At 33.4% G+C, this 27,509-nt stretch overlaps 1 protein-coding gene across 2 annotated transcripts in view; it reads left to right on the forward strand.

Moving 5' to 3' along the window:
- LOC139529833 (uncharacterized) overlaps nucleotides 1–27,509 on the forward strand; it is a 109,943-nt gene that overhangs the window by 31,299 nt on the left and 51,135 nt on the right. The window contains exons 3-7 of one of the 2 annotated variants that reach the window (XM_071325743.1): nucleotides 9,742–9,963; nucleotides 15,649–15,948; nucleotides 18,599–18,877; nucleotides 21,482–21,736; nucleotides 22,526–22,813. In XM_071325743.1, the coding sequence (XP_071181844.1) occupies nucleotides 15,711–15,948; nucleotides 18,599–18,877; nucleotides 21,482–21,736; nucleotides 22,526–22,813 (1,060 nt within the window). In that variant the 5' untranslated portion in view covers nucleotides 9,742–9,963; nucleotides 15,649–15,710. Of the gene's footprint in view, nucleotides 1–9,741; nucleotides 9,964–15,569; nucleotides 15,949–18,598; nucleotides 18,878–21,481; nucleotides 21,737–22,525; nucleotides 22,814–27,509 lie in introns of those variants that run through there. The other variant, XM_071325745.1, reaches the window with a different exon arrangement.

The raw sequence follows: 27,509 nt of genomic DNA on the forward strand, positions 1-27,509 counted from the left end.
AGACACATCCAACGTCCTCAGCGTGGGTATTCTGTAAACCAACTTATTTTCGCGGATACTTTATTTCGCGTTTTACCCTTTCTAGTCCAATTCGCGGCTTTTTAATTTCGCGATTTTCAAATTCATTAGATGTAGTTTAATAAGGAAATATCCACGTTTTACATTTTTGCGACGATTTATATTCGTGTTAATTTTGTACTCGCAAAATTTGCGAAAATAAATCGCTCGCGAAAATAAGTTGGTTTACAGTATTCTGATGTCTACTAAAAAGTCATGCAATGGTCAAATAGGATTTGCACATCCAACGGCCTGAGCGTGGATTAACTCTGATGTCCACTAAAAAGTCATTTAAAGGTCAAATAAGTGTGACACATCCAACATCCTGAGCGTGGATTAATTGTAATGTCCCCAAAACTGTCATGTAAAGGTCAAATAACACTGGCACATCCAACGTCCTGAGCGTGATTTAATTCAGATGTCCACTAACAAGTCATGTAATGGTCAAATAAGTCTGGCACATCCAACGTGCTGAGCGTGAATAAAATCTGACGTCCATTGAAAAGTCCAGTAATGGTCGTATAAGACTGGCACATCCAACGTCCAAAGCGCGGATTAATTCTGATGCCCACTAAAAAGTCATGTAATGGGCAAATAAGACTGGCACATCCATCGTCCTGAGCGTGGATTAATTCTGATGTCAACTAAAAAGTCATGTAATGGGCAAATAAGACTGGCACATCCAACGTCCTGAGAGTGGATTAATTCTGATGTCCACTAAAAAGTAATATAATGGTCATTTAAGACTTGCACATTCAACGCCCTGAGCGTGGATTAATTCTGATTTCCACCAAAAGTAATATCATGGTCATTTGAGACTGGCATATCCAACGTCTTGAACTTGGATTAATTCTGATGTCCATTGAAAAGTTATAACATGGTCAAATAAGACTGTTAAATCCAACGTCCTGAGCGCAGATTAATTCTGATGTCCATTGAAAAGTAATACCATGGTCATTCAAGTTTGGCACATCCAACGTCGTGAGCGTGGAATTATTCTGATGTTCACTAAAAAGTCATATACTGGTCAAATAAGACTGGCAAATCCAACGTCTTGAGCGTGGATTAATTATCATGTCCACTTAAAAGTCATGTAATGATCAAAGAAGATTGGCACATCCAACGTCCTGAGCGTGAATTAATTCTGATCTCCATTGAAAAGTAATATAATGTTCGTAGAAACTTGGCACATCCAACGTCCTGAGCGTAGATTAATTCTGATGTCCACTCAAAAGTCATGTAATGGTAAAAAAGATTGGCACATCCAACGTTTGAGAGTGGATTAATTCTGATGTCCACTGAAAAGTCATGTAATGGTAAAACAAAAAATTGGCACATCCAACGTCCTGAGAGTGGATCAATTCTGATGTCCCCTAAGATGTCATATACTGGTCAAATAAGACTGGCAAATCAAACGTCTTGCGCGTGGATTAATTCTGATGTCCACTTAAAAGTCATGTAATGGTAAAAAAGATTGGAACATCCAACGTTTGAGAGTGGATTAATTCTGATGTCCACTAAAAATTCATGTAATGGTAAAAACAAAAGATTGGCACATCCAACGTCCTGAGAGTGGATCAATTCTGATGTCCCCTAAAATGTCATATACTGGTCAAATAAGACTGGCAAATCCAACGTCTTGATTGTATATTAATTCTCATGTCTGCTTAAAAGTCATGTAATGGTAAAAAAGATTTGAACATCCAACGTTCGAGAGTTGATTAATTCTGATATCCACTAAAAAGTCATGTAATGGTAAAAAAAAACCTGGCAATCCAACGTCCTGAGAGTGGATCAATTCTGATGTCCATTGAAAAGTATTTCATGATCATACAAGAAAGTAATATAATGTTCGTAGAAACTTGGCACATCCAACGTCCTGAGAGTGGATCAATTATGTCGTCCACTAAAACGTCATGTAATGGTAAAATAAGATTGGCACATCCAACGTCCTGAGTGTGGATTAATTCTGATATCCAATGAAAAGTAATATAATGTTCGTAAAAACTTGGCACACACAACGTCCTGAGCGTGGATTTTTTTATTCTGATGTCCATTTAAAATTCATGTAATGGTTTAAAAACGTTGACACATCAAACGTCCTAAGAGTGGATTAATTTTGATGTCCATTGAAAAGTAAATAATGTTCGTAGCAACTTGGCACATCCAACGCCCTGAGCGTGGATTAATTCTGATGTCCCCTAAAATGTCATGTGATGGTCAAATAAGATTGTCACATTCAACGTCCTGAGCGTGAATTAATTCTGATGTCAACTAAAAAGTCATGTAATGGTCAAATAAGACTGGCACATCCAACGTCCTGAGCGCAGATTAATTCTGATATCCATTGAAAAGTAATACCATGGTCATTCAAGTTTAGCACATCCAACGTCCTGAGCTTGGAATTATTCTGATGTCCACTACAAAGTCATATACTGGTCAAATAAAACTGGCAAATCCAAAGTCTTGAGCGTGGATTAATTATCATGTCCACTTAAAAGTCATGTAATGATCAAATAAGACTGGCAAATCCAACGTCTTGATTGTGGATTAATTCTCATGTCTGCTTAAAAGTCATGTAATGGTAAAAAAGATTTGAACATCCAACGTTCGAGAGTTGATTTATTCTGATATCCACTAAAAAGTCATGTAATGGTAAAAAAAAACCTGGCAATCCAACGTCCTGAGAGTGGATCAATTCTGATGTCCATTGAAAAGTATTTCATGATCATACAAGAAAGTAATATAATGTTCGTAGAAACTTGGCACATCCAACGTCCTGAGAGTGGATCAATTATGTCGTCCACTAAAACGTCATGTAATGGTAAAATAAGATTGGCACATCCAACGTCCTGAGTGTGGATTAATTCTGATATCCAATGAAAAGTAATATAATGTTCGTAAAAACATGGCACACACAACGTCCTGAGCGTGGATTTTTTTTTTATTCTGATGTCCATTTAAAAGTCATGTAATGGTTTAAAAACGTTGACACATCAAACGTCCTAAGAGTGGATTAATTTTGATGTCCATTGAAAAGTGAATAATGTTCGTAGCAACTTGGCACATCCAACGCCCTGAGCGTGGATTGATTCTGATGTCTCCTAAAATGTCATGTGATGGTCAAATAAGATTGTCACATCCAACGTCCTGAGCGTGAATTAATTCTGATGTCAACTAAAAAGTCATGTAATGGTCAAATAAGACTGGCACATCCAACGTCCTGAGCGCAGATTAATTCTGATATCCATTGAAAAGTAATACCATGGTCATTCAAGTTTGGCACATCCAACGTCCTGAGCGTGGAATTATTCTGATGTCCACTACAAAGTCATATACTGGTCAAATAAAACTGGCAAATCCAACGTCTTGAGCGTGGATTAATTATCATGTCCACTTAAAAGTCATGTAATGATCAAAGAAGATTGGCACATCCAACGTCCTGAGCGTGAATTAATTCTGATCTCCATTGAAAAGTAATATAATGTTCATAGAAACTTGGCACATCCAACGTCCTGAGCGTGGATTAATTCTGATGTCCACTTAAAAGTCATGTAATGGTAAAAAAGATTGGCACATCCAACGTTCGAGAGTGGATTAATTCTGATGTCCACTAAAAAGTCATGTCATGGTAAAACAAAAGATTGGCACATCCAACGTCCTGGGAGTGGATCAATTCTGATGTCCATTGAAAAGTATGTCATGGTCATACAAGAAATTAATATAATGTTCGTAGAAACTTGGCACATCCAACGTCCTGAGAGTGGATCAATTCTATTGTCCACTAAAACGTCATGTAATGGTAAAATAAGATTGGCACATCCAACGTACGGAGTGTGGATTAATTCTGATATCCATTGAAAAGTAATATAATGTTCGTAGAAACCTGGCACACACAACGTCCTGAGCGTGGATTTATTCTGATGTCCACAAAAAAGTCATGTAAACGTTTTATAACGTTGACACATCAAACGTCCTAAGAGTGGATTAATTTTGATGTCCATTGAAAAGTAAATAATGTTCGTAGCAACTTGGCACATCCAACGCGCTGAGCGTGGATTAATTCTGATGTCTCCTAAAATGTCATGTGATGGTCAAAAAAGATTGGCACATCCAACGTCCTGAGCGTGAATTAATTCTGATGTCAACTAAAAAGTCATGTAATGGTCAAATAAGACTGGCACATCCAATGTCCTGAGCGCAGATTAATTCTGATATCCATTGAAAAGTAATACCATGGTCATTCAAGTTTGGCACATCCAACGTCCTGAGCGTGGAATTATCCTGATGTCCACTAAAAAGTCATATACTGGTCAAATAAGACTGGCCAATCCAACGTCTTGAGCGTGGATTAATTATCATGTCCACTTAAAGGTCATGTGATGATCAAAGAAGATTGGCACATCCAACGTCCTGATTGTGAATTAATTCTGATCTTCATTGAAGAGTAATATAATGTAAAAAAAGATTGACACATCCAACGTTCGAGAGTGTTTTAATTTTGATGTCCACTGAAAAGTCATGTTATGGTAAAACAAAAGATTGGCACATCCAACGTCCTGAGAGTGGATCAATTCTGATGTCCCCTAAAATGTCATGTAATGGTAAAAACAAACCTGGCACATCCAACGTCCTGAGAGTGAATTAATTCTTATCTCCATTGATAAGTATTTCATAGTCATACAAGAAAGTAATATAATGTTCGTAGAAACTTGGCACATCCAACGTCCTGAGAGTGGATCAATTCTGTTGTCCACTAAAACGTCATGTAATGGTAAAATAAGATTGGCACATCCAACGTCCTGAGTGTGGATTAATTCTGATATCCATTGAAAAGTAATATAATGTTCGTAGAAACTTGGCACACACAACGTCCTGAGCGTGGATTTATTCTGATGTCCACTAAAAAGTCATGTAATGGTTTAATAACGTTGACACATCAAACGTCTAAGAGTGGATTAATTTTTATGTCCATTGAAAAGTGAATAATGTTCGTAGCAACTTGGCACATCAAACGCCCTGAGCGTGGATTAATTCTGATGTCACCTAAAATGTCATGTGATGGTAAAATAAGATTGGCACATCCGACGTCCTGAGCGTAAATTAATTATGATGTCAACTAAAGAGTCATGTAATGGTCAATTAAGACTGGCACATCCAACGGCCTGAGTGTGGATTAATTTTGCTTTCCATTAAGAAGTCATGTAATGGTCAAATAAGACTGGCACATCCAACGTCCTGAGCGTGAAAAATATCTGATGTCAATTGAAAAGTAATATTATGTACGTAGAAACTTGGCATATCCAACGTCCTCAGCGTGGATAAATTTTGATTTCCATTGATAGGTAATATTATGTTCCTAGAATCTTAGAACATTCAACGTTCTGAGCTTGAATTAATTCTGATGTCAAATAACAAGTCATGTAATGGGCAAATAAGACTGGCACATCCAAAGTCCTGAGCGTTGATTAATTCTGATGTCCACTAAAAAGTAATATCACGGTCATTTAAGACTGGCACATCCAACGTCCTGAGCGTGGATTAATTCTGATGTCCACTAAAAAGTCTTTATTGCCGATGAAAATACCCTATGAATAAATCAATATTAATATCAAAATATGCAATCCTTAATAACTTGACAACAGTATCGTAACTATATTCTTTCCGAATAAGTGTGTTCAAAAGTTTGATTAGCTTTTGAGGTGAATGTCACCCAAAATTTATATAATGGTCATAGAAGGTATGCTCACTCAACGCTCTGACCAGTGAGTTTTTTTTCTAATGTCAACCGAAAATTCATATTATGAACAAAAATGGTCACATCCACCGTCCTGGGGGTTGATTCATTCTGATATCGACTGAAATATAATATTCTTGTCAAAGAAGGTATTGGTTTCCAACTTCTGATATAACTTGTCAATGGATATCAGAATAAATCCACGCTCAGGACGTTGGATGTGCCAGTTCTATTTGACCCTTACATGACTTTCAAGTTGACATCAGAATTAATCCACGTTCAGGATGTTGGATGTGCCAGTCTTATTTGACCATTATTTGACTTTTTAGTTGACATCAGAATTAATCCACGCTCAGGACGTTAGATATGCCAGTCTTATTTGACCATAATTACATTTTTTAGTGGACATCCGAATTAATCCACGTTCAGGACGATGGATGTGCCAATCTTATTTGACCATTTCATGACTTGCTAATGGACATTAGAATTAATCCACGCTCTGGACGTTGAATTTGACATTATATTTGTACCATTACATGACTTTTAAGTGGACATCAGAATAGATCCACGCTCAGCTACATGTAGTTGGATGTGCCAATCTTGAATGACCATGATGTATTTTCAATGGATATCAGAATTAATCCACGCTTGTGACGTTGGATGTGCCAGTCTTATTTTACCATAAAATGACTTTTTAGCGGACATCAGAATTAATACACACTCAGGACGTTGGATGTGCCAGTCTTATTTGACCATTAAATTCCTTTTTAGTGGACAACAGAATTAATCGACGCTTAGGACGTTGGATGTGCCAATCAATTTACCATTACATGTCTTTTTAGAGGACATTAGAATAAATCCACGCCCAGGACGTTGGATTTGCCAATCTTCTTTGAACATTACATGACTGTAAAGTGGACATCAGAATTAATCCACGCTCAGGATGTTGGATGTGCCAGTCTTATTTGACCATTACATGACTTTTTAGTTGACATCAGAATTAATCCACGCTCAGGACGTTGGATGTGCCAGTCTTATTTGACCATTATTTGACTTTATAGTTGACATCAGAATTAATCCACGCTCTGGACGCTGAATTTGACATTCTATTTGGACCATTACATGACTTTTAAGTTGACATCAGAATAGATCCTCGCTCAGGAAGATTGTTAAAAATAATAATTTAGCACCGATTTCTTTTTAATTTTTGTAACCAAGTTTCTTTGCGGTCTTTAATTTTCCCAAATTTAACTGGATCTATGTTTTAAAAATTCTATTATGCAACATTATCCTTCTGTAAATTGCTTGTCATAAGGTTTTGTTCATAAAAGGGACAGGATAATTTTTCTTATCTCAAGGGGACATGCTTATTGGCCACTTTTAGAAAAGATTTTTCATAATTTGCATATGTTGTATCAGCCGAGCGTCAGGATGTTCAATTATAATTTCTAATAGTTCTGATTTGATTTTATTTTGATCTAATTGATTCTCCAAAAGTATTTAATGATCAATTAATTTTTTATCTTGGCGACTTTTATCTGTACTGATATTAAGTTGTTCACATCACCCAGGCCACAGTTAAAATTTGTTACACATGTTACATTTTGCAATTTTTAGGCTTGTTTGTAAGAATAACATCATTTAATGTTGGCAATGCGTCTTTAGTAAAATCAAAAAATGTCACATGGCGTATTTCTACCAGCATTTAACATGTTGTAATTAAGATCACCAATTATAAGAATGTTGTCATATCTTACTGTAATTTGGTTATATGTTATCTGAAATCTTAACTGTATTGATCATCGTGTAAAGAAGGTGATATTTACATACCACATATCAACCATTTCTTATGTTCAATGCTGATTTCAGTGAATATTGATTCTTAGTTCTCATATTCTTGTTTATTATTACGGTCACAAGCTAAGTCAGATCTAATATAGTAATAGTTGTCATCTCAGGATCCACCTTCATTTAAAATTCTGTCGGTCCTGAGATGACAACTGTCAAACTTCAAATTGGGCATTTGTAAAATTGTCATCTATTTTTGTTTCAGAAATAGTGAGCATGTTACATGTATTCGTTGTCAATAGTTCTTTGTATTGAAATAACAAAAAAATATATGTAAAGTTTGGTAATGTACATTTTTGCAAAACCATCGATCAGTCTGTAGATTCAGATAAATCATTATATTGGTTAACTGTCATCTTGATACATTTTATGTGCTGCCGATCATCGCATTGGACACCGTTATGATTCTTAAGAACGGCAGTACCAAATCTTTCTCCCTTATGGCCGCCTACAGTCGTGTTGGCAGTTTTTCACAGTATTAGGATCACCTCTATCAATCAATATTACCTGATCATGTTGCCTTAATCATCGGAATAAGGTGAGAAAGGTTCCGAATAATTTTGTCGTGAACAGGCTCCCAAGATAAAAAAAAATGAATATCCAAATGACCAAATACCACGAGAGGATTTTGAGGCATATTCACCAGCAGTGGTGAAAACCTGCAAATTCGTTTGAATTGAGGAAAATATGTGAAAAATACACTGGGTATCACCAAACAAAATCCGGTATTCTATTATATAAGATGAAGTGTTGAATATATTTTGTTTGATACTCTTTTTACAGACTAAGGTAAATCTCTTGTTAAAATAGTAAGCTGTAATCCATAAACAAGTTTATGCATAATTTTGTGGATAAATATAGACGGTCAGAGTAATGAAAGAGATATCCTCTCAATCATTTATCTATGGCACGACATTCTCTTATTTAACAAAATATTTACAGATTGGCGATAAATGATGAATAGTCGACCTACCCTATATATATTTTTTTATATTTTGTATCGTACCAGAAAAACTTTTTTTGGGAGATATTATTTTTGTTCCTAGCAACAACATATAAATCCTTATTAACTACTATTTGCTTTAAATTTCAAGACTATGAATAGTAGATATGATATAAAAATAGTTTTGTTCTTAGTAATCACATGCCATGAAATTAAAAGATCTTAGCAACCATATTTTTTTGAATTTTGAATAATAAAATTACAGAATGGAAACACTTTTATTTTGTTACAACAATTCACATTTTAGATATTATTATTATGAGGTCTTTCATTTTTTTTGTTTTAATTTTTAATCTTATTTATTTTGAAAAAGGGGGGAGGGGGAGTTGTGGACCAGCAATGTTTTTCTTTTTACGTGAGTTAATGCTTTTAGTGATAATATTTTATTTTTCTTATTTGATCAGTACAACGAAGGGTTATCCGATGGAGAATGTCTGTCATAATTGTTTAAATCTATATAATGAAAATTAAAATTTGATGTGACGGCATGGTAAGTAGCATCATCTACGACAAATACACCATAGCTGATTTGAAAGGTACACCATCTCCTTGTCACTGTACATTAATTTATATACTGTGTTACAACCCTAGATTAAACCGAAGAGGAAAGGCACTCGAATAACGTAAGCTATCTTTGTACAGTCGTTGGTCAGGTGGTACGGGGATCTGGACACAACGCAGACGGAGTTGTCACGACGTCGCAGAAGAAAGGGTTCGAATCCCGCCGAGTAAAAAACTAATTTTCTATACATCAGTTCGATAGCAATTTGACAATTTAAGGTATTATAGGTGTCTTTCGACATCTTGGATTGTAAAAAAACCAAATATTCTTAAAGCATTGGTTAAAAGCTATCTTTTCGTTATTTATTTTACAATTCTCTCATTTAGTTTAGCTTCTAAGCACATAATGATGTTTTTTCCTGTATGATCCATACAAAACGTGTCATTTTGTCACAACCTGTAGCTTGAGAAAATGTGCAGTGACCTGTTATCTTTATTATACTCTTGAACGTATATCAATATATACTATATTCCAAAGTATTTTAGACTCCCATACCACCTTAATATTGTTTATTGTTTATTGTTTATTATATAGATATGGCAGACACACGAACAGAAAAGCGTTTGAACTGTAGATCTGGAACTCAATTCCAATGGAAGCGAAATGGTAGGATTATAAATGATAATAGAAATTACTCCAACACAACCTCAAAGGTACTTACGTTATTGAATGTTGATTGGAATGATGATGGTAAATACAGATGTGATTATTCAAACGAATGATGGAAAGTTCAGGATTTTTATTTAGTTATACAAGGTAAAAAAATCTAAATAGTTACTAATAACCTAAGAATATATAACGTGGTTTTATTCATTCATAAAAAGGTCAAAAGACTAAAACGGTTGCCAATAACAATTGAAAAAATTGGATCTGAATAAATTGCATCCTTAAAAACCAGTCATTTAGTTACTTTGTCATTTTTATTTCAAAGTTAATTCTATAGATAATTTTATTTTAATCAAAACATTTTACTTTAGCTATTTCACAAACATGATATTTATATCTTGGAATATCACGTCATACAAGTTTTTGTGAAGATAGGAATAATTAGCAAAACATGTTTTCTCACTGGGACCCAATGTGTCTATATATAAACGTGCTTTCATATAGAAACTAACAGTATTCTTTTGATTTTTGAATGAGAAATGATGTATGTAGGCCGAGTATCTTATACTCTTACACGTTGTTTAAATATACACAATTTAATCAAACTAAGTCTCTAAATTGTATGGTGGCATGTAAGTGACATTGACTTGTCAAGATAGCAAGATAATTTATATAATCATAGTCGAGTATGAAGCTACAGGTAGAATCGGTGGTTAGCTTCCTTGCTAGCTCAACCATGAAATAATTATTACCTTAAAATTAGGAGGAGAAAAGCACCAATTCGTCATATAATGAAAACACTCATATCAATAGCCTGTTTATTATTTATAATATGTATGTTTCATACAAACAGATTAACCTAGACAACTTTGCAAATGAATTTTCATTTCTTTTAGTCTTTGATTGAATACAGTAGTTTAGGGAAAGCTTGTTCGCGACCTAGAATTCTGAGTGGGTCAAGCGTTTAATCAAAACTCATGCGAGAATATACGAGATTTAGTTGAACTGGGGGCAAAGTCATATATGGTACACATCAATATTCGGTGTTTAATAGGCGTTTATTAGGACGCCTGCCGCTTTCCCGTGTACCTGTGAAGTCGTTGAGTGTCATCTGTTTTTTGTTTGTTTATGTTTATGTGTAATAAAGTAAAATAAGTAATATTTTGAAAAATTTCGGGACATAGTGTTTAAAAATTACGGGAGAAAATTGGGAAAAAAAATTGAAATTACTGCTTGCAAAAAGCCAAAACGAAATGTTTGATAAAGAAGGAACGAGGTCCTTCAAGTCCCTGGAAGCTGTTAAGAACTTTGAAGAAGTTTATGTGCAGAAATATAATTTTTTGTTGATTGAGAATAATTTCCAGAAACATGCTGGCGTAATGGCATTAATTGCCAAAACAGTATAGCATACAATGGTGACACTACATAATTTATTCTCTTAAGCCTTTTTTCGGGAGAATATAGATAAACAATCTAAACCATATGATTGTCATGTAGGACGGAGCTTTTTGAAAAGTTGTTGCTGGTCATAACACATATAGTCGTAATGAATGATATTATGCGATGTATTCAATAAAAAATAAACATCATGGCTTCATAAATGTTATGTTTTCAATATTGTATAAATAATCTGACCGTTAAACCTTGGTACAGTATATACGTTCCTTGTTCAAACCATAATAAAAATATAAAGTTCCCATAAAATCAAACAGCTACAGATCGTCATATGGAATTAAAATCTGAGCAAAAAAGCCGCACCCACTTATAAGATATATAAATGTCTTTACTCTGACTGTTGCATTTTGAACACACGAGTGAAAGTCCAGCGCAATGTAGAACAAAATAGTTTCAACATTCATATATCATTATCATGATCTTGACCTGCATGGATATGCATTTAACTTGTAACTGGACGATTAAACAAAACGGTTATTGACGACTGCACGAAAACCTTTACTTCAGACAAAACATGAAATTAACTGTTCAGGAAAAACGAAGTCCATCTAGTAGTAAACTACGGAAAAATGAAAATAAACATTTGCAAAATTTTGCCCTGGATACTGTATTTTGGACAGAAAGAAGCTCCCAATTTCCCGAAATTCCATTATGTTTGACAACGATTTTGATGTAAAACAAAACGTTAACCACAGACTGAACCTAAATGCTGAATTAGTCGGCGTGAATGCTGACGACGGAACCTAGCATCGCTAAGTATCGCTTTCGCGAAACTTGTCAAAAAGAAGGATGTATGTCAAAAGATCTAAGTAGGCAGCTATTTCACTCATAAATCTTAAAGACCTCCTTGCTTTCGACAAGACGACAATAATTGTTTTCTTTTTGTCTAGGGGGGGGGGGGGTATTTTTTCTATAGTAATTGTAGTATAACAAAAAAAATCGCATTTAGTATCATTTTTCTACCTACTAACGTGAATTTTCTGACACAAAAATAAATATACGACAGAACTGTGCATTAAAAGTATGTAATCAAATGCCAAACTTGAATGACGATCTGTAGCTGTTATTGGAATTAACTTGATGTTCTGTATACAATATTATGTATGCTTCACAATATATCAAAATAAAATGCTGAACGACCCATCTCCCCCTCCTTTCAAAAATTGTCAATATCCGATGCATTTGAATTAAGCACAAAACATTTATGTAAATACACGCATGCAATCAGGGCTAGCATTTTGAACATATATTTTAATGGTACCTAACTGTCAGGACATGATTACGATTATTAAGGGTATATAAATTGTCTCTAGCTGTCGCCTGGTGAGATTAATAGTTTAAGGTAAAACTTTATGATACCATATGGCCTAGGTGTTGATTGACTTTTATTTTTATGACCTAAGATCAGTTCCTCAGATATGGTAATGAAATAGCACCTGTACCTTCTTGAATATACAGACGATCTGCTAAGTGAACATCACAGCATGAATCTGTCCATTTTTGCGTGAAGGTAACATTCAAAGTCAGGTGACATATATCTTACCGTTCCTTTTGTAATTAAGATTAATTAACATAACGGTCAAAATAGTCTGTTTTAATATGTCAGTGGAATCTTCAGCTTTAGAAGAATGTAACAAACTTTGTATTTATAAACGATATAAAGTAGTATTTGGTTTTGAAAGATACTTAGATTTTCATTGTAATGTATCTATATTAACAAAATTGCGTAGCGGCACACTTAGATTAAATGTTGAAGTTGGTCGTTATCTGAATACTCAAAGAGAAAATAGAATTTGTATATGTTGCAATATGAATGTTTTGGAAGACGAATATCATTTTGTTTTATCATGTCCAACGTATAGATCTGTGCGCATAGAATTTTATATTTATTCTACTATTCTTGGCCAAATCGGCACAAGTTAGATAATTTATTCTAAATCTCTGACAGTAAAACTATGCATTTATTCAAATGCAGCCGCTTGGAAAATTAGATCACATATAATGTCATAGTATTATTGTATACTCTGTAACTTCTGTTCTCTAGCTGCTGCCTTTTATTTGTTATATGTTGTATATATTTTCGTTTGCCATAGCATGTGAAAATAAATTATGCATATGACTACAGTAATAACGATGCCGATCTGGTAAATCAATAAACTGATAATGCCCCCAGTTTATCAAATCTCGTATCTAATTAGTAGATAACGCAAAATCACGATCGATCTTGCACATGCGTATTGCTTCCCTGAACTTAAGTATTAAAAAATCTTTTTATTACAATAAATAAGAAGAAGCGGAGTAACGTTTTATGTTTTGTTTAAATATTTACGTCAGTTTAGTAAATAAGTGTCTTTTGTTGTACTCCCCAAGCATGAAACTTTGTTATGTTCTTGGTGTCTTTTCGTCTTATACATACATAGATTTTAGAACTACAATCTTTTATATTCACACAGAACAGAAAAACTAGCATACTACTTAATATCATTCACGGTAGGACCTTTCATTCAGTTAAAAATGCAATGAAAAAATACCAACAAATCAGCAAACAACTGCAGTTTGGAATTGAAAATATTGCAGAGTTTATGAACATCCACTTGGTCGGTTAACATTACCTTACTATTAGTTTGAGATAAATAATGCAGACACGATGAACAATTTTATGTCTCTACTTCATTTAGATTTAGTCTGTACTCGATTGAATGATCAGGTGATATGTACTTTTTGACACCTTCCAATCATTTCTACCTGTCCGGGTTTATTTTAAACACTTGCCATTCATATCCAACTACAATTTATTAACTTGATGTAACAAATTCAACATACAAGACAATGTTATTATTATTGGTAATGATTTTTTTTTTAGAATTTCAGCTTTCAGTTATAAAAGATAAAATACTGATTTTACATTTTTCACAAAATTATGATTTTAGAAATTGAGGATTTAGGCGAATAAAACCCAGAGAAAAACGTTATTAGAATATAATGTTTCTAAAATGATTTGTAATTTTATGATAGGCTTTTCAACATGAGTTTTCAATCCTTCAAATATTTAACTATCAAAATATTCGTGTTGTTGTTGTACCTCTAATAAGTGAAATTATCTCACATGCATGAGGAATTTATAAGGAACACACAAACGAAATATACTTATCCTTTTACTCATATTTAGAGAGACATTTTCATTACGAAAAGCCTTAACTTCTTTCAGTAGTCACGGAACAATGAAATAAGTAAAAAATAATGCACATATGACAGACGGAAACTTAATATCATGAGACATATGTATATACTAGTATAAAAAGTATAAAGCAGGGCTTCTACTAAAATGTAATACTTTTTAATAAGTCAAACTTTCTGTAACTGCTTATAATCTTTCTTTCTTAAGTCTCGGATTTGTTATCCTTATGGGATTTAATAACCTTTATGGGTTGATCAACATTAATTACTCCATATCAGTTTTCTAAGATAATGCATATGTTAATGTATGTCAAAACTTTATCACTATAATTATAATTCGATAAAATGTGTCAATTGTGAACTTTCCATTTGTATTTAGCAATATTCAGCAGCGCCTATATACGGAGTATATATCTCCCAGTTGATACGATATTCTAGGGTTTGTATTTGTTATGATGATTTCCTTGATAGAGGGTTGCTGATCACACGGAATTCATTAAAACAAGAGTTCTAAGTGGTGAGGTTGAAATCATCACTTCGTAAATGTTACGGACCCCATCCCGTGTTGGTTGACCGTTATGGAATATCTGTTTCACGGATGTCAGCGGTTATGTTCCAATTGTCGTAACTACAATCACGTCTTCTTTCCCCATTTGTGACCTACCGAATAAGACTTATTACAATGTTTGTACTAACATGAACAACATGGCGGGTACCACCATGTGGAACAGGATTTGCTTACATTTCTGAGGTAATCCTAAGTTTTTGGTTGGGTTTGTGTTTTTCAGTTTTTAGTTTTCTATGTTTTGTTTGTAGAACTATTATTTGTCTGTTTGTCTTTTTGTTATTTAGCCATGGCGTTGTCAGTTTTCGACTTATGAGTTTAAATGCCGCTTTAGTAGCTTTCGCCGCCTCTCTTTTCTATACTAATTTTACATATTTACTGATAAGTCTACATGTTCCATGCCAAATCCGAAAGCATAAGGCTGAGTGCAGTGCAAATAGCATTGTCCTGTATTTTTTTTTTAAATTATGTATGTTTGGTACTATATATAATCCATAAAATGTTAATTTTACATGTTTTTCCCAAATAAAAGACAATAGTATTTTTAAAATCTGTTTAACCGTATGTTTCTCCTTTACATACACTGATAATCTATGATGTTCACAATATTATATTTTATCTAATTCATAACAAAAAAGGGAAACCTGATATAAGGTTTCTGAAAACTCATTACGAGGTTGGAATTGGAGGCAGTGTCAACATGGAGTGTCAAATTGGTACAGCACGTCCACCTGTAACAGAGGTATGGTGGACAAAAAGATATCCAACTGAGGTCCGTATTCAGGTAGATAATAAAAAATACGAGGAAAGATACCAATCAAATTATGGAACAAGTTTGAATTTGCTCAACGTTAATAAGACTGATGGAGGAGAGTATCGATGTTATGCAAGAAACGAAAGGGGTGATATGTTTGCAAAGACAACAGTACAGATTGAAAGTATGTCCGTTTAGTACAAATATTTGGTTTGTTTGCGGCTTTGTCACATTTGTTTGCTTGTTAATTTTAATTGTTAAATATAAAAAGAAGGAAGTGGTATTCTTGCCTACTTTTTGACAAAACAGTTCAAGAATAAAACAAGTCAAACTTTCTGTAACTGCTTATAATCTTTCTTTCTTAAGTCTCGGATTTGTTATCCTTATGGGATTTGATAACCTTTATGGGTTGATCAACATTAATTACTCCATATCAGTTTTCTAAGATAATGCATATGTTAATGTATGTCAAAACTTTATCACTATAATTATAATTCGATAAAATGTGTCAATTGTGAACTTTCCATTTGTATTTAGCAATATTCAGCAGCGCCTATATACGGAGTATATATCTCCCAGTTGATACGATATTCTAGGGTTTGTATTTGTTATGATGATTTCCTTGATAGAGGGTTGCTGATCACACGGAATTCATTAAAACAAGAGTTCCAAGTGGTGAGGTTGAAATCATCACTTCGTAAATGTTACGGACCCCATCCCGTGTTGGTTGACCGTTATGGAATATCTGTTTCACGGATGTCAGCGGTTATGTTCCAATTGTCGTAACTACAATCACGTCTTCTTTCCCCATTTGTGACCTACCGAATAAGACTTATTACAATGTTTGTACTAACATGAACAACATGGCGGGTACCACATGTGGAACAGGATTTGCTTACATTTCTGGAGCAACTGAGGTAATCCTCAGTTTTTGGTTGGGTTTGTGTTTTTCAGTTTTTAGTTTTCTATGTTTTGTTTGTAGCACTATTATTTGTCTGTTTGTCTTTTTGTTTTTTAGCCATGGCGTTGTCAGTTTTCGACTTATGAGTTTAAATGCCGCTTTAGTAGCTTTCGCTGCCTCTCTTTTCTATACTAATTTTACATATTTACTGATAAGTCTACATGTTCCATGCCAAATCCGAAAGCATAAGGCTGAGTTCAGTGCAAATATTTTTCGCTCACCTTGGTCTAGGTGCATATTTAACAAAGGACACAGATGCATTTATGACAAAATTGTGTTTTGGTGTTGTTGATATGTTTGTAGATCTTCCTTTATTGAACAATCTTGCTGCTTACAATTATCTCTATCTATAATGAAATTGGCACAGAAGCGACAGTAGATAATATTTTGTAAAAGTTTACAAAATTTATGAAAATTGTTAAAAATTGACTATAAAGGACAATAACTCCTTAAGGGGTCAATTGACCACTTTGGTCAAGTTGACTTATTTGTAGCTCTGACTTTTCTGAACATTATTGCTGTTTACTGTTAATCTCTATCTAAAATAATATTCAATATAATAACCGAAAACAAAAAAAAATCCTTAAAATAACCACTTTTTGGGCAGCAACCCAACAACGGGTTCTTCGATTCATCTGAAAATTTCAGGGGAGAAAGATGTTGACCTGCTCACCAATTTAATCCTCAGATTTGCTCTAAATCCTTTGGTTTTAGAAATATAAGTCAAAATCTACATTTTACCCCTATGTTATATTTTTAGCTATCGTGGCCATCTTGGTTAGTTGGCCGGGTCACCGGACACATTTTTTAAAGTCGAAACCCCAATGATGATTGTAGCCAAGTTTGGTTCAATTTGGCCCAGTAGTTTCAGAGTAGAAGACTTTTGTAAAAGTTAACGACGACGGACGACGACTACGACGATGACGATGACGACGACGACGACGACAGACGACGACGACAGACGACGGCCAACGGCAGACGACGGACGTAAAGTGACGAGAAAAGCTCACTTGGCCGTTCGGGCTAAGTGAGCTAAAAAGGGAAGTGGTATAATTGCCTAATTTTTGACAAAACAGTTCACGAATAAAACAAGCATAAAAGACAAATATTGACGACGAACGACAATGTACATAGTTAGGAAAATCAATTGTTAACTGCAACCGCGTGAATACCATGTATATTCCATAAGAAGTTAGAAGGTGGAGCTATTTCAATACACTGTGAGTAGTAGTGTAATGTCCCTTTATACCAACAACACAGTGAAACGGAAATCAGACGACGAAGTTGATGATGAACGATTGAAATAAATTCCTAAAACACATTTAAAGCTAACAAGTCGTTATTGTTAGCATTTTGTTTGTATAGACCAATGGAAATATGTTCCCAATACTAACGGTAGTGAAGACTTGATCACTGTCATAGGATATTAGTTTAAATACCACATGTTAAGAGTGTCAGTAAGATAAATTTGTTATATAGTGTGCTAGTGACCTAATAAAATATATATGGGGTCAGTACGTTTCATAAGGAGATTGGAGCTTGAAATAAATGCCATTGGTGTATACACGAAGTCCCTCTCAAAAAGACAAAATAACAATTCATGTATATTACATATGCATGCTTACCAATCCCATTATATAATTCTATTTCCTTAAAATTGTTGTTATCAATAAAATCATACCACACATTTGAACAGGAAAAATTGATAAAGATTTAGAATAGCAGATTGGGTTTATTTTAAATAAGATCCATTCCAACAAAACACGTGAATACAACAAACAAGCAATCCATATGCTGTGTTTTGATAATGAGATTAACCTGTTAAAGAAAATGTATCTTTAAATCCTTCAAACGTTATACTTTATTTTCACAGTTCCTCCACAAGTTAATATCAATGAGAATTACTACATCAGTAGAGTAGGAGACAACGTGACCATTGGTGGTAAAATCAGAGATGCTCATTCGAAATCTGAAATAGAATGGAAAAAGTCCTCAGTATCACAGAATAATTTAGGTCGTAAAACAATTGGAAATATCAGTTACCCATTCCTTAGAATCAGAAATGTCCAACTCAATGATGCAGGGAATTATACACTCCTTGTAAGAAATCAATATGGCGAAAATCAAGATTTTACTATATTGAAAGTTCTCTGTAAGTATTTTTCTTTATATAAGAAGTTTTGGAACTTTACCGATTGATAAACTAGCATTTCACAGAGGTTCCCTTTTAAGATAACCATGTGTTACAAAATGACGTTGCATGCATTGAAACGGTGTGTTCATAATACACATTTGCTTCCAAACTGACTTTCCTTGTATACTTGAATGAAGCATAAAAAGCAAATAGCACAAAGGAAATGCCTTTTTTTCTTGACTACAGTAGTTTTAGGTTATGCCACTATTTTAACAGTATCAAAAACAGAAAACGACATGAATAAACACACAAGAAGTTAATATTACTGTGCAATATCATATTGGTTACATGTTTCTGTTTTAACAGATAACCAGATAAATTCGACCAATTATATAACACAGTTATAATAACTTCCAAAGTTTTCCGAAAGTTTTGGAATAAGACATTTAATGGTCTCGGAAAAGGGTCAATAATTTTGGTCAAAAGTGTATTATTCTGTAAGGGGTATTCTCAATGTACGTAACATAAATATAAATCAATTACCGACAAACTTATGTATGATTATGAGTGTAAAATGCAAAGGAAGGCTTAACAATATCGGTTAAAAAGAGCACATTGACAATATAGCTTCTTTGTGATTTTTTATATGGGTGTGGATAGTAGAATCAACATTGACAGAAACAAGTACCTGTGAGTTGTGATATTTAAAAAGACATTTGATATTCTCTATGTATATGTTCTAGACCATATGAGTATTTGGACCGTACATGTACGGTTTGGACCGTATACTTTGCTCGTACGGTCCAGTACGAGATAACCATACAAGTTTTTGGATCATATGAGTTAAATTTAAACAAACATCTATCAAAATCTTTGTTTAAGTTTAACAAATTGGTATTATTACAATTAGATGAATAAACGAACATTTGAAATTGATTATTTGTTTAATTATACGTCTGAACCTATTTTGATACTCTCGCCAACAGTGACACTTGCTACCACAAGGAACGTCATAATTTGTACATCTACATGTTTTGTTTGTGCATGTTCATTCCTATTTGTATTTTTTGTAAAGGTCCTAAATATTCTAAAAACAAATATCATTCCACATCATGTTTTCTTCCGATAACTTCAATTTCAGTGGGCCTAATTTAATTACAGCCGATTTCATTGAGTGTGTAACTAAATGTAATATTTTTGGTTAGCTTGCTGGTAAGCTGAACCGTGAAGTAATTAATAAGTTAGGTAAACTACACTCCATTAAGAGTAGACAAGTTCGACAAATAACCAATGTATCTGTCTGCAGGACTAGGCTACTTCTACATGAGGGTAGTATACCTATTATAGCTAACTATGCGGTATGGGCTTTCCTCATTGTTGAAGGCCATACTGTGACCTATAGTGTTAATTTCTGTGTTATTTTGATCCCTTGTGTAGAGTTGTCTCTTTGGCAATTATATCACATCTTCTTTTTTTATACTTAAGAATTGAATGCTTCATTAGGATGTAGAAGCGTTGACCGAAGTACATTTTTTTATTAAAAATGTGCGCACGGTTAACGCTTTTACAACCCTATGAAGTTACAAAATGAAGCATTCAATACTTATAATTACATTTTTCATCTAAGATCATGAAACACGATTTTTATCAAGTTTTTATTCAATTTACTCGTGCACTTTATTGTGTGACCTCGTGTCATCATGAGTAATATTTTTTTTATTGTGTAATGCAATTGACTAAGGAATAACGCGAGATTGCAGTCTAGCCAATCAGAATAACGTATTATAATGAAACAAACATTTAATTTAATTATTTACTTATAATGACTTCATGGTTCAACTAGCAAGCAAACTAACCAAATATATAACCTTTACGTACACAATCAATGCAATCGGCTGTAATATAGTACTGACATGCTAATTACAGGTCTGGAGATTAACATATTTAATTCGCATGACGTTTTTTAAATACTTAAAAAATATTATTAATAGTTTGAGATTAAAGTTATGTTGATCAGTTATATACAATTGTATCTAATTAACTTGACCGACTTCTGAATATTAGGCAGGCCGTACGCGGACAGTCCGATTGTATTATTCTTCTTCCGTTAACACCCATATGTCACAACCACTGATAATAATCATAATAATAGATAACAAAAAAAGGGTAAAGTGCAATACCACATGAAAGAGCCGAGTGCTGGTTTAATCACAACCATTTAATAATATTTGTCGTACAAACTTACGAATCAGATCGAAATGTCATCATAAATTATATACTAGTATTTCAATAAACACAATCATTGGTAAATCAATCAATCTCTTAATGCATGATACAAAATACCAAATAGCATGGATGTAAAAATTAACGTGACTTATCGAGTAGACCATGTCATGCCGAATGTTTCAACCGCCAATTATCACAAAACACTTAACCTAAACGCCATCTATGGGCAGACAAGTCAGAAGAAAATAATTTCATTCTAATTCGTAAAATCAACAGACTGAAATTATATTTATTTTGAAAAAATTATGCATACAGTCCAGACCGTAAGCGTACGGGCCAAATACTCATATGGTTTGTAACATATACGCTTAGCTATATTTTCCTTTATTATTACAGCGGCTTCAATCACAGGCACCAATCATCTTATTAAAAAGGCAAATGAATCAATCACATTGAACTGTAAAGTTTATGGTGGACAGCGTATTGTTTGGCGAAAAAATGGCAAACAAATTAATTTAGAAGAAACTGCCTTAAACAATCCAACTTTACAGTTAAAAAAACTTAAACGATTGGATAAAGGAAATTTTACTTGTGAAACAAGTTTTAAAAATATAACTGCAAGGAGCAGCATATTACAACTTGATGTCCAAGGTAAATCACAACAATTTTACTTTATACTTTAAATCATTGCAGTTTTGATAGTTGTTATTTCAATTGGAGATTACAAAACTTATTTTCAATGGAGCTTTCATGATATACCTTGTTGAAATGCAGAATCAAGACTATTTATGATGGTCATATTAATTGTGAATATGAAGTTTGAATGTTTGTCTTTCTTTAATTTATGTTATCGGACAAACGAAATTTATCCCCTATCTTGCATTTCAACAAACAGAAATAAAAACAAACAATGTATACAAATTTCGCAATGAGGCAACTTTCTACCAAAGTTCAATGGAGTGGATGTAAGCATTTAAAGAGAATCCCCAAACGTATGGCCTTTAACAATGCGAAAAGCCCATACCATATTGTCGGTGTGGACATGAAGAATAACATAATTCAATGAATAAAAGCAACGACCTCTTTAAGTTTAACCGTTATTTGTATTTGTGTAAAATTATATTAAAACTGATGTCGTTAGAATATAATCCTTTCAAAATACATTCTATACCATCCTTATGTCAATCTATACGATCTGTGTTAATATATATACGCAAAAACGTCGAAGACGTCATCAAGTCAATATATGAAATCAAATTACTATACGGATCATAAATGTGTATTTTTTCAACTATTTATACAAAAAACACAAACTGTGTATTTTTGCCATTGTTGATATACATTATCTTTAAACAATAACATGCAGTGCAATTAATATATATATTCCTTTAAAATTTTCAAAGTCTATGTAGAATTTGCCTTAACTATTATATATTTCAGATATTCCATTTGTGTCTACGTCTCGGAAAAAGTTCGAGGTAAATAGAGGACTTGATACAGTTCTCCCTTGTTCTCATGACTCCAATCCAGCACCGACAAAGGTTTATTGGACCAGGAATGGTGTAAACATTATCGTGCTGAGTTCGTCAAAATATAACGGCAGTACCATTGGTGTTCCTGAATTAATTGTCCGTGGTACGACAGAGAATGATACCGGGACTTATGTGTGTTCAGTGTCTAATTCTATAGGCACTGGATACAGTAAACCAATTCATCTTCTTATAACAGGTATGATATCTAACTGGTCATAAAGCCCGTTACACCAATTTAATTAGTCAAACTTTCATTTTTGTCTTATCCTAAAACGTGCAACCTTTTGAAATTCATTTTGAAATATAAATGGGTTAAAACAGATTTAACTCTTCAGAGAGATGACACAGATGGCGTATCATTTGAAAGGTTTCGTCTTATAAAGACTCACCAGTGTTGGTATACATATATTCACAACAGTCTGTGTCTGTATGAGGAAACGTCTTTGTGTGTTTAGTACTTTTAACGTTTGAAGCCTTAAATATACATAAATGTATATACAATATAGAGATTTATCCTGCCGAACTTATTTTAGATTAAGCTAATACTAACAATGAACACTGCCCTTTCATATATATATTGATATATAAATCTTTCACGGGAACCTCAATACCAAAATTTATGATAAAAGAGATGATTTTTTATTTCCTATTGTTAATTAGATATAGGAAGATGTGGTGTGAGTGCCAATGAGACAACTATCCATCCAAATAACAATTTAAAAAAAAAAAAAGTAAACCACTATAGGTCAATGTATGGCCTTCAACACGCAGCCTTGACAACCGAACAACAAGCTATAAAGGACCCCAAAATTAATAGTGTAAAACCATTATCCATTTATCACGGTCCGTGTATATCTGCGTCCAATCGTTTTTCGTTTTGAAATATCAAAAACAAAAAACAAAAAACGAAAGTGTTTTCATTTTTCGTTTTTGATTTCTTAAAAACCAAAATGAAAAACAAAAGTGTTTTCGTTTTTCGTTTTTGATTTCACAAAACAAAAAACGAAAAACAAAAGCATTTTCATTTTTTCAATTTTGATTTCTCAAAAACTAAAATCGAAAAATGAAAGTGTTTTCAGTTTTCATTTTTGATTTCACAAAAACAAAAAACGAAAAACGAAAGTGTATTCAATTTATCTTTCCCCACACTATTTAAATGTCATTCAAAAAATGACAATGTTGTCATTTGTCATTCATTCAAAGGTCGTTAAAGTATACATGCACAGCGGTTGTCAGATCAATAAGTTAAGTACTACTTTAATCGAAGATAATGTCGACGGATGCAAAAGTCTTTATCAATCTAAACTATAAGGGTGCGTGAACTTTATTACTTTTAAGTTTAGAAAGGTCGATCCAAGATTATTAGAATTGATGACCAAGGTCCATCTGCCAGTATTTTACGAACTACGAGGACGATAATGTATTTTTCTTGACCTGGTCCGTGTATATCTGCGTCCAATCGTTTTTCGTTTTGAAATATCAAAAACAAAAAACAAAAAACGAAAGTGTTTTCATTTTTCGTTTTTGATTTCTTAAAAACCAAAATGAAAAACAAAAGTGTTTTCGTTTTTCGTTTTTGATTTCACAAAACAAAAAACGAAAAACAAAAGCATTTTCATTTTTCAATTTTGATTTCTCAAAATCTAAAATCGAAAAATGAAAGTGTTTTCAGTTTTCATTTTTGATTTCACAAAAACAAAAAACGAAAAACGAAAGTGTATTCAATTTATCTTTCCCCACACTGTTTAAATGTCATTCAAAAAATGACAATGTTGTCATTTGTCATTCATTCAAAGGTCGTTAAAGTATACATGCACAGCGGTTGTCAGATCAATAAGTTAAGTACTACTTTAATCGAAGATAATGTCGACGGATGCAAAAGTCTTTATCAATCTAAACAATAAGGGTGCGTGAACTTTATTACTTTTAAGTTTAGAAAGGTCGATCCAAGATTATTAGAATTGATGACCAAGGTCCATCTGCCAGTATTTTACGAACTACGAGGACGATAATGTATTTTTCTTGATAAAATTTTAAAAATTTCCGCAATTTCACAATTCAAACTTGGATATTGAAGCCTTCAATTGGTTTGCCATTGGAGCCTATAAGGTGTTAATTTTGCTTATTTGTGAAGACTGTAAGGTGACATTAACTAGAGGCCGTTGATGGGGGATTATGGAATTGAGAATAGTGGACAAAAAATATAAATAATAGAAACAATGGACTAAGAAATAAATAAAATAGCTAGAATAATGGTGTTAAAATGTAATGATAAGAGAATAATTGTCAAAAAGTATAAAGAATAGAGAAATATGGTCTAAAAAATCAAAGAATACAGAAATTAAGAACCCCGAATCCAGACCATCATACTAGTTGCCTTAATGAACGTTAGTTTGTCTCTGGGAGATTGTTATTGGTTATCATACGATTTTTCTTTATTTCTATGCCTATTAATTGAGAAGCGTGCTTTCATTATTTTCCAACATTTTACATATCACATTATAAAAAAAATACTTTTATTTTGGAAACTACCATAGATTTCCGGTAATTGTTTTGCATAGACCACACCACATTGGAGTCCCTGTAATTTTTTTTCAAGTGGACCTCAGTTACCCACCCTACCCTATCATTACATGAAAGTTAATAAACAAATGTCTACGGAAATACTTCTGTCCGCACAATGTGTAAAGGGGAGCTGGGTAGCTGATGTCTGCTGGAGAAAAAAATCAAGGTTGCTCTTTAGCTTTTAATTTTTCAAAGATAGGTCCAAAGTTGGGGTCGAACACCCCACCTTTACCGAAAATGTAATAAGAATTGTCCTCACTAGGTGCAAAGGGAAGCTGGGTAGCTGGGGTCTACAGTAGAAAAATCCAGGGTGTTGTTCTACTTAGTTTTTTTCTAAAGTAGGTCTAAAGTTGAGGTCGTATACCCTACCCAACCCTTACCGGACAGTTAATAAAAAAAAATACTTTTATCTGCACTAGGAGAGAACGTAAGCTACTTGGGCCTACTTGATCAAAATTACAAGTTAATTTATTTTGCACGGATCAATCTTTTTTAAGCTAATAAATAATTTACTTGCCCACCATACTTTGAATACAAAAAATAAACCTTTTGTCCAGTCATATTTAAACGAAATCCACTAGTTCAGAGGTAGAATGTTTTATAAAAACAGTTTTGTGTGGCAAACAATAGTTAAAGCACGAGTGCAACTTTCTTTTCTTTTAATGCAGAATTATTATTACTTTTCATGAACTATTTGACAGGATGCCGATAATAAGGAAGGCTATTTCACCCAATAGTGCAATGTTGCCATCATTAAAAAAAAAAATCATAATTATTTACGATTCTATAAACACTCAAAGTGTTGACTATTAAAAATGTAAAGCGGGCAGTACGCTGTGTAATATATCGAAAGCGATTGATTTTACCTTTATATAACTAATAATTACATAAGATGTATGTTTCAGTATAATTCGTTATTCTGATTGGCTAACTGCACATCTCATGTTATTCCTTACGCAATTGCATTACACAATGAAATTCATCATTCATGATGACACGAGGTCCCACAATAAAGTGAAAAGGTGAATTTAATAAAAACTTGATAAAAATCGTGCTTTCATGATCCTAGCTAAAAAATGTAATTACAAATATTGAATGCTTCTTTTTGTAACTTCATAGGGTTGTAAATAAAAGCGTTGACCGTGCGCACATTTTCAGAATGAAGCGCTTCCGCGTTTCATACAAAATGTATTTCGGTCAACGCTTTACACCTCAATGAAGTAACAAAAAAAAAGCATTCAATTCTTAAATGAACCAGAAATGAAATTTTAAAATTCATTGAATAATGTCTTTGACTGCTTAATTATATATTAAAAACTGATGATGTAGTGATTATATATTAATAAAAACATTTGAAGTACGTTTGAGTCTTATGCAATATTTGTGAACATTTGAAGTACGTTTGAGTCTTATGCAATATTTGTGTTTATATATTTGGAAACTGGCTGCTACCGACTGGCTGCTTGAGCCTGGTCTCACAAACTCCGCATTTTCATTACAGCCGATTACATTGAGTGTGTAGACAAAGGTAATATCTTTGGATCGCTTGTTTGTTAGCTGAACTATGAAGTAACTAGGTAAGGTATACCACCCTCCTGTAGAAGGAGCCTAGTCCTACAGACAGATTGATTGGTTATCTGTCGAACTAGTCTACTCTTAAAGGAGGGTAGCTTACCTAACCTAATAATACTAGCAAGCTACCCAAGGATATGCTACCTTTGCCTACACACTCAATGCAATCGGCTGTAACTTCTTTACATTACAGGTTGCAACACCTTGCCAAATCATTAGGTTCTTATAAACGTTTGAAGAATTAAGTCAATGTGCTTTCCCATAGGGTTTTATGCAGAACAATTACCGGAAATCTATTATGGAAACTTGCAAAAACAATATCAAAATCGAAATCTATGAACAATGAAGTTACTCACATTAAAAAACGTTGAGACATTGAAGGCCAAATAATTTTTTTTATTTTTGCGTGTCTTATTATAATCAGACGGTAATTTTAGAGTTTACAAAGAAATTTAATATTAAGACAAAAATTAATGTAGAGCTTCATTGGTGAAATTAACACTACAATACAAATAAAGGATTCTCAAATGATCATGACTTTTGCTTGTAGTAAAATGATCAATCAATCAATCAATCAATCAATCAATCAATCGATCAATCAATAAAATTGAGAATGGAAATAAAAAACGTGTCAAAGAAACAACAGCCTAACCAAAGAACACAGCCGAAGGCCACCAATGAGTCTTCAACACAACGATAAAATCCCGCAACCAGAGGCGGGCTTCAGCTCGTCTCTAAATAAAAATATATACTAG

Source organism: Mytilus edulis, chromosome 7 (genome assembly GCF_963676685.1).
Source record: "Mytilus edulis chromosome 7, xbMytEdul2.2, whole genome shotgun sequence".
Taxonomy (NCBI): Eukaryota; Metazoa; Mollusca; class Bivalvia; order Mytilida; family Mytilidae; genus Mytilus; species Mytilus edulis.